The 19,468-nt window shown below is 39.7% G+C and overlaps 1 protein-coding gene across 5 annotated transcripts in view; it reads left to right on the top strand.

The window, feature by feature from the left end:
* Window positions 1-749: 749 nt before the first annotated feature.
* The window catches only part of TCF12 (transcription factor 12), a gene marked incomplete at both ends in the record, with an annotated part of 314,193 nt that continues 295,474 nt past the window's right edge, over window positions 750-19,468 (top strand). For 4 of the 5 annotated variants that reach the window (XM_080690930.1, XM_080690932.1, XM_080690931.1 and 1 more), the window contains 2 exons: window positions 750-824; window positions 1,664-1,736. In XM_080690930.1, coding sequence (XP_080547056.1) covers window positions 750-824; window positions 1,664-1,736 — 148 coding nt within the window. Of the gene's footprint in view, window positions 825-1,663; window positions 1,764-19,468 lie in introns of all 5 variants that reach the window. The other variant, XM_080690933.1, reaches the window with a different exon arrangement.

Consider the following 19,468-nt stretch of genomic DNA (forward strand, 5'->3'; position numbering starts at 1 on the left):
GCGCAGGCGGCGGGCTCAGGCCTCCCCGGGTCGCCGCGCCCACCCCGCCGCGGCCTGGGGCTGGCGGCCGGCCCGGGGCAGACGCTCCGCCGCCCCGCACCCGCGGGCGCGCAGGGGTTAAGAGCCGGCCGCGCGGAGGGATCCGGGCGGCGGTGCTGAGGCTGCCTCCGCGGAAGATGTCCGCCTGAGGAGACCACAAGTTGTGTGCGGGGACTGCGGCGCCCCGCAGCCAGGCGGCCAGGCCGGGAGCCGCCCCGGAGCCGGGCCGGGCCGGGCGGGAGGCGAGCGCGCGCCGAGCAGGCCCAGGTGGATGCGGAGCCGGGGCGGCAGGTAACCGCGCGGCCGGCAGGGGCGGCGGGCGTGCGGCGCGGCGCGGCCCCCGGCTCCGGCCCGGCCCCGGCCCGCCAGGCCGCGCCAAGTCGGCCGCCCGCCCCCGCCCCCGCGGGCCCTCGTCGGGAGCGGCGCGGCCTGGCGGGGCCGGCGGGCTCATTGTTCGGGCGCGGGCGCGGGCGGGCGGGGGCGGCGGCGAGGCGGGGCCGCAGCGGCGCGGTCGCGGCCGCGGCAACTTGTCGGCCCCATTGTTGCCGCGAGCGGGTCGTGGGGCGCTCGCGCGGCGGAAACTTGCGAGGCGCGTCGCCGCGGCCCGCCCGCGCCCCCTGACCCCGCGCCCCCTGACCCGCCGACCCCGGCCTGACCCCGGCCCGCGCCCTGCCTCTGCCGCAGGACCCGCTTGCCAGGAGTGGCCGAAGATGAATCCCCAGCAGCAGCGCATGGCCGCTATCGGGACCGACAAGGAGCTGAGCGACCTGCTGGACTTCAGCGCGGTAGGACTCGCGGGCGCCCCGGCCAACTCCGGGCCGCGGCGGACGCCACTCTTCCGACTTGATGCCAGGGGCCGCCCACTTGGCCGGTGCCCGGGGCCCTGCCGGCGCGCGGCTCTGCTCGCGCCCACCTTGGTGATCGTAGTGATTTTACACTTTTTAGGAAAAAAAGTCTTCCTCAGCACTTCTCACCATTTACCTCTCCAGCATCTCATGCTGTATGGTTCCCGAAAGGTGTTAGCTAAAAGATAGCCAGTCCAGGGCTAAGATTTCCAGACTTTTGAGCTGAGTAATTTTAAGACAAATACACAGTATATGTCTGTGTACCGTATATATATACGGGCTTAACATGGAACTTGTCTTAAAAATATAAAGCGAAACCTCAGGGCTCATTGCCCGTATTTCTTTCAAATGGGCTATATGCCTTTATTAATGCTGTTAAAAGGCGGACTACTACCTGCTTGATGGAACTGTAATATAACCCTTACTGTATGTAGTAATTTCATTGGACAGGATTCTGACTGTAACTGCGTATTAAGTAACGCTAATGTAATGAGATTCACTTAGCCGCAAAGTGAAGATCACGGGTAAAAATTTACCATTTAAACTTAATTACCCTGGCATCTTTCATTTAAGCGACTGCATTTTTAGAATGGATATTCCCAGCTCGTGTTAGGAAATGGTATCATTCAGTGTTACCATTTTAATTTGAATATATTTCCAATTTTATTTCAGTTTTCCAGTGAAATATAGTAACTTAGTGATGACTTTGGGTGGACTTTGGTTTGCAAGGAATCTAGAAGAATTTCAGAATTAACAGATATATTTGGATTATTTTGCAGATGTTTTCCCCACCTGTTAATAGTGGGAAAACCAGACCAACGACACTGGGAAGCAGTCAGTTCAGTGGATCAGGTAAGCTAATGTCAGAAACTCATTTTGGTGTTGAGATAAACTAGTAGAAAAGCACCAAGCGTGTTTGTATCTTTAGTATCTTTAGTGTGTCAAATTAAAATGATAAAAAAGCCTCAAATTTGGGAAGTTGCACTAAGGATTCATCGAAATATGGATTGAAATGTGAATTTACAAGTTCTATTTACTATGAATTATAAAATTGAAAACTGTCTTGAATTTTAGGGATTATATCATGCCTGTACATTTAGAAAAGTGTCAGAAGAAAATGCTCTGTGGCTCATGGATGATTTTTAAAAAATTACTTCATATAAATATGTATTAAAATTGCTAAGTTTTCAGCTTATTAGCCTTATAAAACCCTCGGGTTCTTAAAAAATGGGTAAAATAGTATTATTGGATATCTGTTTGTAAAAGGTGGAACTAAGTGAAGCAAAAATTAGTAAGGTTTAGCCTGGTGCTGTGGTGAATGCCTGTCATCCTAGGACTTGAGAGGCTAAGACAGGAGGATGACAGGTTTGAGGCCAGCCTGTGTAACTTAGTGAGACCCTGTTTCAAAATAAAAAATAAAATAGGGTTGGAAAACAATTGTCATTCCAGTGGAAATCTGTAGGAAATGAGTAATTTCATGGGGAGTTATTTAAAACGTTAATGGACTAAATGTTAGAAATAAATAGAAACATACTTATTTTGAATGACACCTGGTAGATGAATGAATTTTGTCCTGTATTTAGATTACAGTAGGATAATGTGTACAGTAAGTTAGAATCTTCTTCCTGTACTACGGCTGTTATCTTTAAACTTACTTTGGTGTATTTAAAACTACTTTGTTCCACTATTAAATAGTTATTATTTTTTTTAGCTTTAAAAAAATCTATTTAAATATAAACATTCCAGAAGCAAAGGCTGTTCTAATGTACAAGAGCTGTAATTTTTTTTTTTTTACTTTGTGTGTGTGTGTGTGTGTGTGTGTGTGTGTGTGTGTGTTTCTGAGGATTGAACCCAGAGGCATTCTACTTCCAAGTAATGCCCCCAACCTGATTTTATTTCTTATTTGGAAACAGGATCTAGCTAAGTTGCTGAGGCTGGCTTCAAACTTGCAATCCTCCTGTCTTAGCCTCCTAAGAACTGAGATTACAGGCGTGTGCCACCATACCTGGCTTAATTTTCTGATTAATTTAGATTTATTCCTTAGTTCTCAAATAATGAAAAAAAAGTAAAGCCATATCAGCATCATCTTCAGAAAACCAGCTGTCAGCCGGGCGTGGTGGCGCACGCTTGTAATCCCTGCGCTTGGGAGGCGGAGACAGGAGGATCGCGCAGGTTTGAAGCCAGCCGCGCTGGCGTAAGAGACCCTGTTTCAAAAATATAAAATAGGTCTGGGAGTGTAGCCCGGAGGAAGAAGGGCTTCCAGGAACCCCAGTACCACCAAAAAAAAAAAAAAAAAAAAAGAAAACCAGCTGTCAAATGTCTGGGCTGAAACTCAGTAATTGCTCATTGATAAGTGCTTTTTATATACCTTAGTAAAATGATAATTGATTTCTTAAATGATTTCTTTAACTATGAGAGCAAAACATTAGCAAGTAAGATTAGTTTCCCAACTGAGTTAATACTATACTGTTAAAAATATTTCTATTTTAAAACCACACCCTAATTTATTATATTTGATTTTTAATTATGAAAGAATTGGGAAAATAAAGCATGTCATTTAATATCTCATGTAAGTAAAATAAAAAAAGTATTTTTGGGTTTTAAATAGCCCAAAGGCTAATAAAGTATTATCTTTGCTTAGAAGGATGTCATAAAATATTCATCAAACCCTAATTCTTCTCCTTTCTTCCTTTTTAATCAATTGAAAATTTTTATACTTTTTTGGGGGTAAGCGAAGATAATTGTTAAAATAGAAGGTGGCTATCTTCTCTTTACTAGTGTTTTCAGAACATTTCAACTTTTGCAACTAAGAATTATCAGAAACTTTCAAATTAACTTTGTATAATACATGGTAGATACCGTGTGTGTGTGTGTGTGTGTGTGTGTGTGTTGTGTGTTTGTGTATTTTTTTTTTGGGGGGGGATGGAACCCAGGGGCATCCCATGTAGAGATCCCATGTACCCTTTACTCAGTTTTCTCCAATGGTAACATCTTGCTAAACTGTAGCACATTCTCAGAGTGAAGTTACTGATAGTGGTTTAGTCAAGCCACAAAAACTGTTTATGACACAAGGGTTCCTGACCCCTTAGTGAGACCATGTTTCAAAATAAAAAATATAAAGGTCTGGGGTGTGGCTCAGAGGTAGAACACCCATGGGTTCAATCCCTAGTACTCCTCATTCTCCCAAAATGCATCTACTTCTCAAGTATTTAAACTATAGCAATTTTTATTAAATATGTACTCACCCTATTAATTATGACAAGATTATTAAAATCTCACCTGTTGACATTTCGAATTGCTATAGCACTACTTGAATTTATCAAGGAAAAAAAAAAAAAAACAAGAAAGAGAAAACCAAACTTTTTGAATGTGTTTTTAAGCTGATCTCTAGTAGGAATAGTTTTTAAACAGAAAGAAAACTAGGTTTGGCTTTTCACAAAAGGCATTTTAAGGTTATTCGTAGGGTGTGGAACACTTTGTATACTGGTTGGTGTTGAAATTTATAATAACTATTCTTAGTAATATATGTTGTTTATTTTTTTATTTTTATTTTTTTTTGGTGGTACTGGGGTTCCTGGAAGCCCTTCTTCCTCCGGGCTACACTCCCAGACCTATTTTATATTTTTGAAACAGGGTCTCTTACGCCAGCGCGGCTGGCTTCGAACCTGTGCGATCCTCCTGTCTCTGCCTCCCAAGCGCGGGGATTACAAGCGTGCGCCACCATGCCCGGCTAATATATGTTGTTTAAATTGAACTATATTAGATATTTGTTTTGGATTAGGTATAGTTTAAACGAGTGACTGTAGTCAGCAGACATGTGGAGAAAAATAGAGTATTTTAGAATAAATATGGTCTGCTGTTAGATAGCTCATTTAAGGTAAAAGTTATGTAGAAAAGGGATCTTTTAGAGGCAACTTGTAATATTTAAATACAATCTGGAAAACAGAAAAATTAGGTAACATTATAACCATAAGTAGTGTGTTCTTCAGAACAATTCCTATAGTGTTCTTTATAAGTCATGACTTAAAATTGATTTGGAAAACAACTTGATTGCACCAGAGGGTTTTACAGACTTGTTATATACAGTGAAGCATATCAGTAATTAGTTATTTTTATCTGTTTTCATTAACACTTTAAATACAAATTCAAGTTTCTGTCTTTTCGAGCTATCCTTTGGTGTATTGTTTTGAAGTTTAAAATTTAGATTATCTTGGAATGGGGAGATAAAGATGAAGACATTCAAAACACAGTTGTTCTCACATTTTAGATATAACAGGACCATACAGAATATACTCTTACACTAAAGCAAGATAAAACAGATGGCAACTGTGCCTGGAGTATCACTGCTTGCTTACTCTTGTTGATCACTTGAGTAACTTGCAAGAGTGAAAAAATAATATTTTTAGGATCTCCTGACAAAAGGGGAAAAAAACCTATTTGTGGACAATGCATGGGATGCCTTTCTCTAAATATAAATAAGATTATAAGAATAATATGTATATCACCTGGTTATAGGCTTTTGAATGGGAATATTGAAATTACAAAGCTTATGTGTTTGCATTTAGGGAATAAATGAGAAGGCAGACTTTCTCTTTTCCCAGAAATGAGGATCAAACTCAGGGGCATTTTTCTAAGCTATATCTCAAGTCCTATTTTTTATTCTTTAATTTGAAACAGGTTCTCACTATATAGCAGAGGGCTTCACTAAGTAGCTGAGGCTGATTGTGAACCTTGTATCTTCCTGACTTGGCGTCCCAAGTACTGGGATTACAAGTGTGCACCACCACGCCCAGCTTGAAGACAGACATTTTAAATATATCAGTTCCAAAGACTAATGAATGATATCCTGTTTTGTTAAATAGATGAGTTATATGTTATCTCATTATCAGCTAGCCACATATTTCTTCAGTATCTACTTTGTGCAGGCTGATATTCTAGTAGTTTTTTAAAAATGGGAAGGACCTAATTAAATAGATCTTAAGTAGAGACATTTCATTATTCAGATGTTAAGGAAAATCTAAAATTGTGAGGTAAACTTCTAAAACATAATTTCAATAACTGCACATTGATGTAATTTCATTTAAGTCCCCAAGGATAAGAATGTGCTGTTGAGTCAGGAAAGTGGCTTAAGGAATAGTCAGGAGTTTTTGAATTTACACTGACTTGTGAAGGAGATAATGAAAATGAGTTGGGGGCAGAAGAAATGGCCTTAGATATGGAATAACACAAGGAGATACCTGGAAATGGGAATTTGGCCTTATCCAAAGGTATAGAAATAGAAGCTAGTCTTTATTGATCACTACTTTTTTTTCCTTTGGTCAAGCCTCTTAATATTCATCTTTTCAAAACAGGAAAAACAGGAATCATATATTCAGAGCTTACATTTTTTTTTTTTTTTTGTGGTACTGGGGATGGAGCCCAGTGGCATCATACCTCCAAGCTACGCCCCAGCCCTATTTTTAATTTATTTTTTATTTTTGGTGGTACTGGGGTTCCTGGAAACCCTTCTACCTTCGGGCTACACTCCCAGACCTATTTTTTTTTATACTTTTTTTAAATTTTGGAAACAGGGTCTCTTAAGCCAGCACAACTGGCTTCAAACCTGCGTGATCCTTTTGTCTCCGCCTCCCAAGCGCGGGGATTACAAGTGTGCGCCACCACTCCTGGCTTTTTATTCTTTATCTTGAAACAGGGTCTCACTGAGTTGTGAAGGGCCTAAGTAGCTGAGGCTGTCTGTGAACCGCAATCTTCCGGTCTTTGCCTCCCAAATGCTGGGATTACAAGGTGTACCACCATGCCCAGCCTGATCACTACTTCTTAATTCACATTTATATACTATTATCTGCAGCCACATCCTAATGGATTCACATTAAAGATATTACTAGGTAGGTGATCTTAGATAAATTAATCTTACTGTGCTTCTGTTTCTTAATCTGTAAAGTAGGGTTAATAATAGAGCAATTTACATAGGATTGTTAGGAGGGTTAAATGACCTAATCCATGCAAAGCTCTAAGAACAGTACTTGGCACATAGTGAGCTATGGTAGAAGGAATTGTTCATGAGGAGGCAGTAGAATAAGGAAAGCATTCATTTATTCGGGAGGCTTTTGTGCTTGCCTAGGGATGAACTGGTACAGGTTTAGATTTGAGGTTAACATAGAAATTAGGAAGGAAAAAACTAGAAGTAAAGGATGATCACAGTTTGAAGGATTGAGTTCTATAGGTAAGAGGAATACAAGGTTACCATTCTGGAATGACTGGAGGATGGAGTGCTGGAAACATGAAAGTGCTGAATTGCCATGAGCATTTTTGATTTCACACAGCAGGGCTGGGGATGTGGTCCAAGATGTGTGCACTCATTTTTAGTATGTGTGAGGCCCTGGGCTCCCTCCCCAACACTGAATGTGGGGAAAGAAGAAGAAAAAATTCACATCACTTGGGACTCTTCTGGTGAATTTGGAGATTTATGAGGGAAGGGTGATGGTAGATGAGCTAAAGATACTGGTTAAAAACAAAACAAGGCACCATCTTATTTCTGCCTATACAATTAATATGTAGTTGTCGATATAAAGAAAATTGGAGAAAAGAAAAAGCAACAAAGGAGACAAAAAAAAAAACAACCCTTATTTTATTATCCAGAGACAATTGCTATGTTTTATTTCCTTTCAGTCCCTGATTCTTTGTTGGCAAAGTTAAGATGTTAATTCTAGTTTCATTTTCTATCCTGCTTTTAAAAATTTACTTAGTATTCTGTCATGAGTCTTATATATTACTAGACAGTCTTTATAAACTTTGTTTAACATTGTCGTATGCCCTGGGGATGGAGGGTTCCATTCTATTACTGCTTGACGTTTAGAAACTTTTTTTTTTTTTTTTGGTACTGGGGATTGAACTCAGAGGCATTCTACCTCTGAGCTACACATCCAGCTTTGTTTCTTATCTTTATTTATTTATTATTATTGTTATTGTTTGCAGTACTGGAGAACCCAGGGGCATTCTACCTCCAAGCTACACCTTCAGCTTTATTTTTTATTCTTTTATTCTGCAGCAGGGTCTCTCTGAGTTGCAAAGGTCCTCACAAAGTAGCTGAGGATGTCAGTGAACCGTGTTCCTCCAACTCAGCCTCTCAAATGCTGGGATACAAGGGTGCGCCACCATGCCCAGCTTGATTCCTTCTTAATACTCTTATTTTATAGATTAGTTATTGTAAAGTGCAGAAAGGTGAACAGAGTGCCTATTTCTTTTGACAACTCTCTTTGCTTAGACATTGCCATTATTTAAATGTAGTGTTTTCTTCATAGTCTCTCTACCTATTTGAAATTCTTTCTGTAATGAGATATAGTCTAAATAGTAAAATGGAAATTTTGTTACCTGAAAGGATAGATTAGCTGGGAGAATGTTAAGAGTCTCTAGGGAAGAGATTCTGCACTTTTCTTCTTAATGGTGAAGGAGAAGAAACAAAAACTCCCCTGGTAGCCTGAAGCAACACTTTGCAAACGAGCAGAAGAAATTGTATCCTAAAAACACTTTACTTTCTACTTCCTAGCACATATATTTGCTGTAAAATAAATATGCTTTCATTACTCACTGAGTAAAACTGAAGTTCTAAAGGTGCATCATGCTTGGCTTTATGTGACCACCTTCCTGTTGTTTTTGCTTTGTATCTTTGGGGGTAGGGGCCAGGGTTGGATGGGATACTGGCTTGTACTATCCTTAGCAAGAACCCAGCTCTAGGGAATATTCTTTAGCTGTCTTTATTCCCCAACCTTTTCTTCCTCTTAGAAAATTTTGCATTTGGAGGAAAAATCATTTTACTAGGGAAGAAATTGTTATTTCCATAAGCTAAAGTGTAGATAGATTTGTTACTAATGTAGCTTGCTTGAATCTGTTTTTTATTTCCAGCCAGATCATTCTGTAATTTTTAACATATCCTTGACTTGGGAAGAAAATGTATATTTTTATAGAGAGAGCTTAATTTTTTGTTCATGTTCAAAATGTGTTCTTACGTGTTACAGGTTAAAAATGTGCACTCAAAGCTGCTTGGGGACTTAAAAATCACCTTTAAAGATCATACGGAAATGAAAACAGATTAGGGTTTGGGAACTAGTTTTCATTGCATTTAAGCACCCTGAAGACTCAGGGGCAGGAGTCTTCAAAATATTATAATAAAACAATTTGAGATAAGGTATAGGATAGAAATGATTGCTTTTAAAAAATCTTAACCACTACCATACATTACTGTATTTTTGTTTGTTAAGATTGGAGAAAGTTGGCCCAGGATGTCATTTTGTCAGCTGTTTTGGATATTAAGAAGGTATCTGCATTTGGATTGAGAGTTTTTCTGTAAAAATTTGTAACAATCAAGACTAATGAAGCATCATTCCAGTTACCCGATGGAAGTCTGTCTGGAGGCAGTCTTCCCTCAAAAGTTTTTGGTTTTGTTGGCTTCTGGTACTTTTGTCAGTGAGCTATTGTGAGCAGGATGAACTCATAATTACTTGTCTACCATTGCATTGGTGGCTAATGTAGAGAACACAGGTTGGACTTAATATCATCATGACCATTCCAGTCAGTAAGCAGATGTGCTGCTGCTCTCAGCAAGAGTTGTGAGTATTGGTGGGGCATGGGGAGAATCCTTGCTAGGAGGGACTTACAGTCATCAAGTCTCAGTCCTGGAGGCATATGTTGTTGTTTTGAGGTTGTTGGGGGGTAAATAAGAGGTTTCCTTGTCCTTCTGGGAAGGAAAAGATGCTAGGCTGGCATTTTTTTGTATGGTGAAAGCATGGTTTGGCCATAAGTGTTTTCAGAGATTCTGAGTATGGCCACTTGTGGAGCAGGGGTGAAAATTCTGAGTTCTGCTGAGTTTAAGATCCTCTTATGTTTTATTTTTTGTAAGCCCTACTGTATCTATCTGACTTTGTCATCTTTCCATTTGCTTATTTGTTTGTTCTTGACATGCTAAGGTTTTGGGCATTGTTTTTGGATATTTTATTATTTTCTGAGACCTTTTCCCTGTCAAGAATCCACAATCTCTGATCTGCAATTTTGAAACCTAGAAAGGTCTGAACAAATTTTTCCTAAAAATTTGGCATAAACTATTTTAACAGCAGGGAAGCCATTGACATTCTTTATTTTTCTAATTTCTATGTGGTTACTAGGTTCTAGGAGTGATTTGTAATATATGGCTTATATACTATATTTTTCTTTCTAAACTCTGAAAAACTGAATTCTAAAGTGTGCCTGGCCTCATGGTTTCAGAAAAGGTATGGTGATTACCTACCCATCCCATGTATTGTTTTCAACTCACAATAAGTTTCTTTTTGTATTAAAATAACTTTATTATTTTAAATATAGAAAATTTGTGGTAGACTTACTCATATAAAGCAAATTCTTCTTAGAATACAGACTTTTCAGCCAGGTGTGGTGGCACATGCCTATGATTCCAGTACTAGGGAAGCAGAGACAGGAAGATCACTAGTTCTGTACCAGCCTCGAAGTATACTGTTATTTTTCTGGTCAACTAAAGTGTACAGGGAAACTTGGGGGTGTTACCAGGAGAGTTGAATTATTTTCTTTCTCTTTTGTGGTACTGGGGATTGAATCCAGGGGGATTCTACCTCAGAGTCACACCCCCAGCCCTATTTTTTATGCATTATTTTGAAACATGGTCTTGCTAAGTTCTGAAAGGCCTAAGAACCTGCGATCCTCCTGTCTCAGCCTCCCAAGTACTGGGATTACAAGCATGCATCACCAAGCCCAGTTTTGGAATTTGTTTCATATGTTAGATAATCCCTCCAAAAAGGAAGCTTCAGCCTTGACCACACTCTTTGTGAATTTTGACTTTTGCCTGGGAGCAGAGACAGAGAAAAATCTTACCAAGCCTTATTCAGCCTCATGAAGAAAAAGTAGAGCTAAGATACTTATTTGTGGGGAACAGATAAAACCAGTCTTTGGTAAATTATATATTTTTTTATACTGGGGAATAGTTTTCAGACTAACAGCATAATGTTTAGTCTTGAAATATACTCATTATTGGAATCTTCATTAAAAAGTTATTGTAATGAGTAAACATTTCCTCAGGAGCCTGTCATTGACTCAGTTCCACTGTTGTTTATCATGGACTATGAAAGTAGTAGTGAAATAATAAACTAGTCTGTTTTGAGAGATGGATCATTGGCCTCTTCTGACTTTTTTGTTTGTGAGCCTGTTCATTATAGTGTTCCCAGTGCTATTGTCCCAAGAACCATGATTAAATGTCAAATAACCCACCTAAGGTTTATCATTGTGCCATAGGAACTCCAAACAGGCGGTACTGCCAGGGTCTCGCTTGCCTTCTATTTATATAATTCTCCTTGTCAAACTCTAGAGCAGCGCTACAGTGAGCAGGTTCCATTTATGTTGAGTGAGACTCTGAAGCTGCTGAACAAGTGGTAACAGCAGTAGGACTTTGCCCAGTGAATGACTAGGAGAAGGGGAGGAGTCTTACTGTTTTTAAAAAGATCAATAATGATAAAAGTACTTCATAAATATTTGCTCATGCTGTTACTTCAAAATTCTTATAGGAAGTTGGTAACTGTTCATTTTACAGCGGAAGTAGCAGTCAACAATGATATACCTATGTCTGGTTTCTTTCTGCCTCTTAGAAGTAGCAAACTGATCAGTTGTAGTTGCACCTGCACTGATACCAATCTACAGTAGAGTACCGTTTGTCTTGAGTCAGAATTTAGTATCTTCAGAAATCTTAAAATTTGTTGTAACAAGGAGTCTTAAATGGGGTAATATTGATAGTCTTCAAAACAAAGTGCTTCATGGTTTATTAAGAAAACAAAGCTGGATGTGGTGGCATATGTTTGTAATCCCAGCATTCGGGAGGCTAAAACCAGAGGATTGGGGTTCACGGACAGCCTCAGCTATTTAGTGAGACCCTCTACAGCTAACTTAGTGAGACCCTGTTTCAAAATAAAGAATACAAAATAGGGCAGGGGGTGTAGCTAAGTGGTTGAATTCCCAGTACTTGGGGGATGGAGACTGGAGGATCGCAGGTTCATGGCCAGCCTTAGGTACTTAGGCCCTCTGCAACTTAGACCCTGTTTCAAAATAAAAGAATAAAAATAACAGGGCTGGAGTGTAGCTCAGAGGTAGAATGCCCCTGGGTTCAATCCCCAGTTATTGCTAAAAAAAAACCAAAAACCCCAAAACAGTATAATCAAAAGCCTCCATAAAATACTTTTTTTTAGTATGTCAGAGTATTAAATATAAAAAACCACAATCTGAAATATCTTCAGGAGAATGTAATTCTTTTTGTATATGATTGTCTCTCCTTTAACTGTTTTTAAACTTTGTGTTTTGAGAAAATGAAATTTCATAGTTATAAGTTACAGGAATATTCACAGTTATTTAATTGAGGTCACAGGGGAAAAGGCCATAGAGAATGATCACATTCTCGTTTTAATAACTTTTTAATACTTTCTTGACGATCTATTTTTAAACAGCAGTGATGAGCACAGGTAGTAGATGAGAATGTAAAACCAAAGACCTTGGTAATGTATAGTGAGTGTTCTTTTTTTTTTTTTTTAAGTACTGGGGATTGAACATAGGGGCATTCTATCTCTGAGCTACTTTTTATTCTTTATTTTTGAAACAAGGTCTCACTAAGTTGCTGAGGGCCATACTAAGTAGCTGAGGCTGGCCTAGAACCTGCAATCCTCCTGTCTCAGCCTCCCAAATACTGGGATTGCAAGTGTGCACCACTGTGCCCAGTTAGGGTTCTTGAACTCAGGAACTTGTAAGTCCTTTTTACCCTATTCTTTAGAATACTGTGTTGTTGTTATATTAGCCAGATTATAAACTCCCTGCAAACAAAGATGGCATTTTACACTTGTATTTCCACAGAGTACCTTGCTTTAAGGTCAGTAAATACTTGAAGAATATTTAATTTAGGTTTGGGGATATGCTCTTCCTTGGCACCAAGTGCATGGTGAGGCTTAAAGTAAATACTGAAATTGATGTGGATTAGCTTACTGGAAATTTGAGGTATAAATTAGAATGTTTTGCTTGTTTTCTCATTTCTTCTGTAAAATTCTTAGCCCATTGAGGACTCTACATTTAATCAACAGGGATGAGCAGGAGGTGGCTAAGTGGTAAAGATATTGAAGTTTTATGTGAATACAGCTGGCTTTACATAGCCAGTTCTGACTCTGAAAAGTAAAAAGAGGTGATACTTTCATAGTGTCCCGTCCCCCCCCCCCCCCACGGTATGTGGCATGTTTGTTCTTTAGTAGTGCCAGTTTGTGGGGACAGTGGCTTGTCTGATTCCGAACTTCATTGGGCAGAGAAACTTTTTTTTTTTTTTTTTGCAGTGCAGTACTGGGGATGGAGCCCCGGGGGAAATTTTACCTCCAAGCTACACCCCTGCCATATTTTTGATTCTTTATTTTGAAACAGGGTCTCACTGAGTTGCAAAGGTCCTCACTAAGTAGCTGAGTTAGCTGAGGCTGTCCACAAACTTGGGGTCCTCCGGTCTTAGTCTCCCAAAGGCTGGGATTTACTAGCGTGCGCCACCACGCCTGGCTAGGAACTTTGTTTTATGAGGGCTTTAGGAACCATTTACCACAGTCTGGAAACCAGAACTTTGGAAGTTATAGTTTTATATAGTTGTATTTTTCCTAAAGCCCTGATTTTTGCTAGTTGATTTGCAGCTAGAAGGAGAAATTGTATAATCTTGCATTATAGTAGAAGTGGAGAAGTTTGTATTAAAGCAGAAAAGATAGTCTTGTTTTATGGAACTATGAGTTCATTCTGTTTAATTCGTGGTAGGAAAGTGAAACTTTTACTTAATGTTCTAAATGACCTTTGGTTTTAGATTTTGGGGTCAGAGCTGCTTTTTAAAAAATTATAAGAGATGTATGATCTTCACATACACATATATATTTCAAACAAATACATACACTCTCACATTTGTTTTGTTTTGTTTTTGGTGGTACTGGGGTTCCTGGAAGCCCTTCTACTGCCGGGCTACACTCCCAGACCTATTTTTTTTTAATATTTTTTTATTTGGAAACAGGGTCTCTTAAGCCAGGATCTCTTAAGCTGGCTCCGAACCAGTGTGATCCTCCTGTCTCCACCTCCCAAGCGCAGGGATTACAAGCGTGCGCCACCACGCCCAGCACACTCTCACATTTTAGGGTGCTAGTTTTGAACCCAGGGCCTCATACATGCTAGACAAATGCTCTACTATTAAGTTTTGCCCCTACTCTTTTTTTTTTTTGTGTGTGTGTGTGTGTGTGCATGTGGGTCTGGGGATGGAACTCAGAAGCATTTTACCTCTGAGGTACACTCTCAGCCCTATTTTTTATTCTTTCTTAAGAAACAGGGTCTCACTGAGTTGCAAAGGGCCTCACTAAGTAGCTGAGGCGTCCGCGAACATCGATTCTTCAGGTTCAGCTTCCGGAATGCTGGGATTACAAGTGTGAGCCACCATGCCTGGCTGCCCCTTTTAAAGTTAGATTGTGGATCTAGACATCATCTCCAGGAGTTATATCTTTTGTTTGTTTGTTTTAATTTGGAACTAGGTTGACTACTCACTCTGATGTAATTTGGAACTGAAATACTACCACTGTATGTAGAATTTTAAAAAATTACTTATTAGGGAAAGCTTCAATTAAAGGTTAAATTTTGCCAGTAGAGATCTAGGGCTGTATCAGGCTGGAGGTGAGAAAAAGATAAGAATCATTCTCATTTTCATAATCTTCCTCACAACAGATATTCTCCATTGGAAGCTGCTCACTGATTAAAGCCCACTTAATCTAAGATACTGGGTACTAGAATACTTTTTTTCTTGTCTCATTTCTGTATTTCTCCTGAAATATAGAATATGTTTTCTTATGTAGCCCGACAAAGTATTTTTTATTTCAAACATTATCTTTTTATTGCTTTAAGACCTATAGATTTCTGAGATACCACCCTGATAGGCTTAATGTTGATTTTCAATTTTCTGAAAGTGCCCATTTGCTCCCAGTGAAAGAAGCAGGTTTGCATTTTTTCAGTGATTCTCAGATGAGTGAATTGTGTTTTTGTGATATGAATGAAGGCTTTGTGTTTTTGAGTTTTGTGAAACAAAGCTGTGTTTGTAAACACATTTCAGAAATATATAGATAACACTTTTTGGTGATGATGTTCACTGAATAGTGAGAAAGTTCAAAAAAGGGAGCTTTTGTTGACATTTAATAATAACCTGTTTTCATTGACGACTGTTTCACTGATGGTTAAAAGAGGACATGATTTTTAGAATTTTTGCATTGAAATAATTAATTTTCAGAGTAGGTTGTGGTTGGAAAATATTTCCTGGTATGCTTATTTACCAGTTTAGAGTTTAAAAACTATTGTCTTAGTTTAGAAGAATGTTGATACAATAAGCAGTATAGTCCAGTGTGTAAAAAATCATCTTGGGGAAACTCTAGAAAAGCATTTGCTTAATATGATAAATAAGATGCTGTAGTATTGGGTGGATGACAGAAATATTTTAGTAAGGCTCACCTGATTTAGGTGTAAGTAAACAGCATAACACTGTTCAGGCAAAATCCAGTCTTTAACTACAAAGGATTGAACCCAGGGGCATTCTACCTCTGAGCTACATTCTAAACCCTACCAGCCCTATTTTATTTTTTATTTTGAAACAGGGTCTCACCAAGTTGCAGGGCTGCCTTGTGGTTGCTGAGTTTGATTGTGATCCTCTCTCTCAGCCTCCCAACTCCCAGTGCAGTACAGTGTGGGCCTCCATACTTGGCTGAGTTTTGTTTTGTGTTTCAGTCCAGGGGATGGAACCCAGGGGCATCTACCTCCAAGCTATGCCCCCTGCCCTATTTTTTAATTATTATTCTTTATTTTGAAACAGGGTCTCACTGAATTGTGGATTGCCTCACTTTTTTTTTTCTTGGTCTGGGGATGGAATCTAGGGGCATTTGGCCTCCGAGCTACACTCCCTGCCCTATTTTTTATTCTTTATTTTGAGACAGGGTCTCACTAAATTGCAAAGGGCCTCACTAAGTAGCTGAGGCTGTGTCCATGAACCGCGATCCTCCAGTCTCAGCCTCCCAAATGCTGGGATTACAAGCATGCGCCACCATTCCTGGCCAAGTCTTCAGTTTTTTTAAAAATTGAATTGGTTAATATTATATTCACTACCACTTTCTTCTTTAAAGACTTGGCTTTTTTCAAAGTTGTCTGTTTAGGTATGAAAGTATTATTTTTAGAGAATGTGCATTTTATCTATTTGTGGTAGTCTCACCAACCTCCTAGGTTAACAGGAAGAAAATGCCATTTAAAAGTCTGATGTAGGCCGGGCGTGGTGGCGCCCGCTTGTAATCCCCGCGCTTGGGGAAACATTTGACTGGAAACATTTTCTTTGATTAACTACTTTTTGTGTATGTGCACTACTGGGGATTGATCCAGAGGCATTCTACCTCTGAGCTGCTGTCCTAGCCCTATTTTATTTTTTTTATTTTGAAATAGGGTCTCACTAAGCTGTGGAGGGCCTCACTCAGTTGCTGAAGCTGGCCATGAACCTGCGATCCTCCTGTTTCAGCTTCTCAAGTCCTGGGATTACAAGTGTGCGCCACCACTCCCAGCTTTTTATTAACTACTTTTGGAAAATTATAAGAATGTGAGCTAAAGCTAAAATATCTAAAAAGGCTGGGCGTGGTGGCGCACGCTTGTAATCCCCGCGCTTGGGAGGCGGAGACAGGAGGATCACGCAGGTTCGAAGCCAGCCCCGCGCGCTGGCTTAGGAGACCCTGTTTCCAAATAAAAAGTATAAAAATAGGTCTGGGAGTGTAGCCCGGAGGTAGAAGGGCTTCCAGGAACCCCAGTACCACCAAAAAAAAAAAAAAAATATATATATATATATATATCTAAAAAGTATGGGGATAAACAAATATTCTCCCATTCTCCCTTCACATAGCTGATTTTCACTCTTTGGTGAAGACTTAATATTTAGTTTCTTCTCAGAGTTTCCCATGCATATGCAAATGATACATAGCTTCTTATTTTTACCTAATGGGAAAGTGTGGTTTTTCAAAGTAACCTCCCCCTAAATTTTTCTTGCAGTACTGGGGATGGAACCCAAGGGCGTTTTACCTGTGAACTATACCCCCAGCCTATTTTTTTATTCCTTCTTTGACACAGGGCCTCACTAAGTTGCAGAGTGCCTCACTAGTTGAGGCTGTCCTCGAACCTGCAATTCTGTCTTTGCCTCCCAAGTACTGTCTCAAACTTGCAATTCTCCTGTCTCTGCCTCCCAAGTACTGAGATTACAAGTGTGCACCACCACAACTTAAGCTTTTTACTTAAGAGAAGGCCATAATGAGTTTACCATATAAAGGGTATTATGTTGAACATATACTGATTTTAGTAGGATATTTGATTTTTAAAAATATTTGTAATGATTCGATCTATTATAGAAAATAATATACTGGTATCATACATGTGACTTAATGAAGCTAAATAAATGCTGTAGAATTTCTTCATAATTTTAGGATTTCAGTTTCACCAATTTAATTGTTTTCTTTGTTTAGAAAACAAATCAATCAGCTGGGCTTGAAATCAGTACTTGGGAGGCTAAGTCAGAAGGATCTCATGTTCAAGGAGAGTTTCAGCAAGTAGTGAGACTTATCAACTCAGCAAGACTGTGTTTCCAAGTAAAAAAATGAAATAGGACTGGGTTTGTAGCTTAGATGTAGAATGGCTCTAAATTCAATCCCTAGTGCCCCCACCCGAGCCACACATACACAAAAGAAGAAAACAAATGAGTCTAATTGTAATAGCAAACATTCAATAAAATATTAGTCACTTATGTATAGGTCCTATGTAAAGGGCATGCATGCTTTTATGAGTTATTTAACATAATCTTCGTCTAACTCTTTGAAGCTGATTAGGTTTTGCTCTTCATGCAGATGAGGAAAGGGCTTTAGGGGGTTGAGTAACACAGTTACTAAACGGCAGAATCAGATTTCAGAGCTGATCCATGCAACTATGCAGCAATAAAACAATTCATATTGTTTTAAAAAATACATTAGTTTTATGGACAATTGCCTACTTTCCTGTTTCCAAAGATGTTATTAACATAAAAAGTTGGTGAAGTCCATATTATAATATGTTTGATGGAATGATTTGTTTTATTAAGGGAATTGGCTGTCACTTGATCCCAAACCCAACACTCTATCCATATTATTTAGGGAGCTATTAGTACCTGTGTTTTCCTGGATCCTATACTCAGGTATTTTGATCTGGTAATTTATAGTGAACAGAATTTTACTGGATTTTAGTTCTAGAACCTGAAAAGTCTAATATCAAGATGCCAGTGTATGGCAAGGCCCTCCCCTTCCTCCTTTCCTTTTGCTTTCCTACTCCTGCCCTATTTTTTGCCAGTACTGGGGATGGAACCCAGAAGCAGTCTATATACCTAGGCCTTTCAAATTTTTTTTTTTTGAGATAAGATCTCACTAAGTTGTCTAGGCTGACCTCAAAGTTGCTATTTGTCTGTCCATCCTCCAGAGAAGCTGGGATTGCAGGTGTGTCTCACCAGCCTGGTGGCAAGGTCCTTCCTGCTGTGTCCTTAGGAGTGAGACTCATAAGTAAATTTCCTCTCCACTTCTGGGCCTATAAAATCAAAACAAGTTACAAGGGCCCAGAATGTAATGATAATTATAGGTCAGCCATAGGATAGACATTCTCATTCCCAAAGTGGCAAGTGGGCAAGAAATAAAGGGTTAATGGATCCCAAGTAAGCCCACAACCAACAGGGAAAACAACATTGAATCTTAAATCTTAGAATCTTTTGACTCCATATTCTGTCCTCTAGGAATGCTGTAGTGCAGGTTGGGTCTGGAAGGCCTCAGGTAGCCCTTCCTTTGTCTTCACACCATGCAGCAACTCTCACAAGTTAGAATCTAGAGCTTATAGTTCTTCTTTCAGGCTGGTGTTCCTTACTGGTAGCTCTAGGGTCCCTTTCTGCACCATGGCTCCACTGGATAATGGAGACTTTGTACGACAGCTTTACCCTTGAGGCAAATATCTGGAACCACAGGTAGACTGCAACATCATTTGAAGTCTAGGTGGAGGAAACCATGCCCCCACAGCTCTTGTGTTTCTGTAGACTTAATACCTCGTGTATGGTATCAAGCTGCTTGCACCTTAGTGGGCCTTAAATTGTACTTAGTTTACTTCAGGCCTTACTTGAGGTAATTAAGGAAGGCTGTATCAGATGCAATGAACAGAGACTTGAGGTGGCTCTGGACCTTGAACCCCAAGGCCCCAGGGTACCCCAGGCCTCTCTTTACCTACGCCCTGAACACTTGGCACCCTGGGCCTGTGATGGGAGCAGAGGCACTAGTAATCTTGGAAGTACCTTTGGAGTTATTCTCCATTGTTCTGATGTGTAGCCTCCAGCTTTATTCTATTCATACTGTTTTCCTTTCCTTTAGATAATAAAAGAAAGTGTGTGTGTGTGTGTGTGTGTGTGTTTTAATCTAAAACATGCTCAAGCAGAGAATCCTTCAGATCCCTGAGTTGTTTTTATTTTATTTTTT

Source organism: Muscardinus avellanarius (assembly GCF_963383645.1).
Source record: "Muscardinus avellanarius genome assembly, chromosome: 3".
Taxonomy (NCBI): domain Eukaryota; kingdom Metazoa; phylum Chordata; class Mammalia; order Rodentia; family Gliridae; genus Muscardinus; species Muscardinus avellanarius.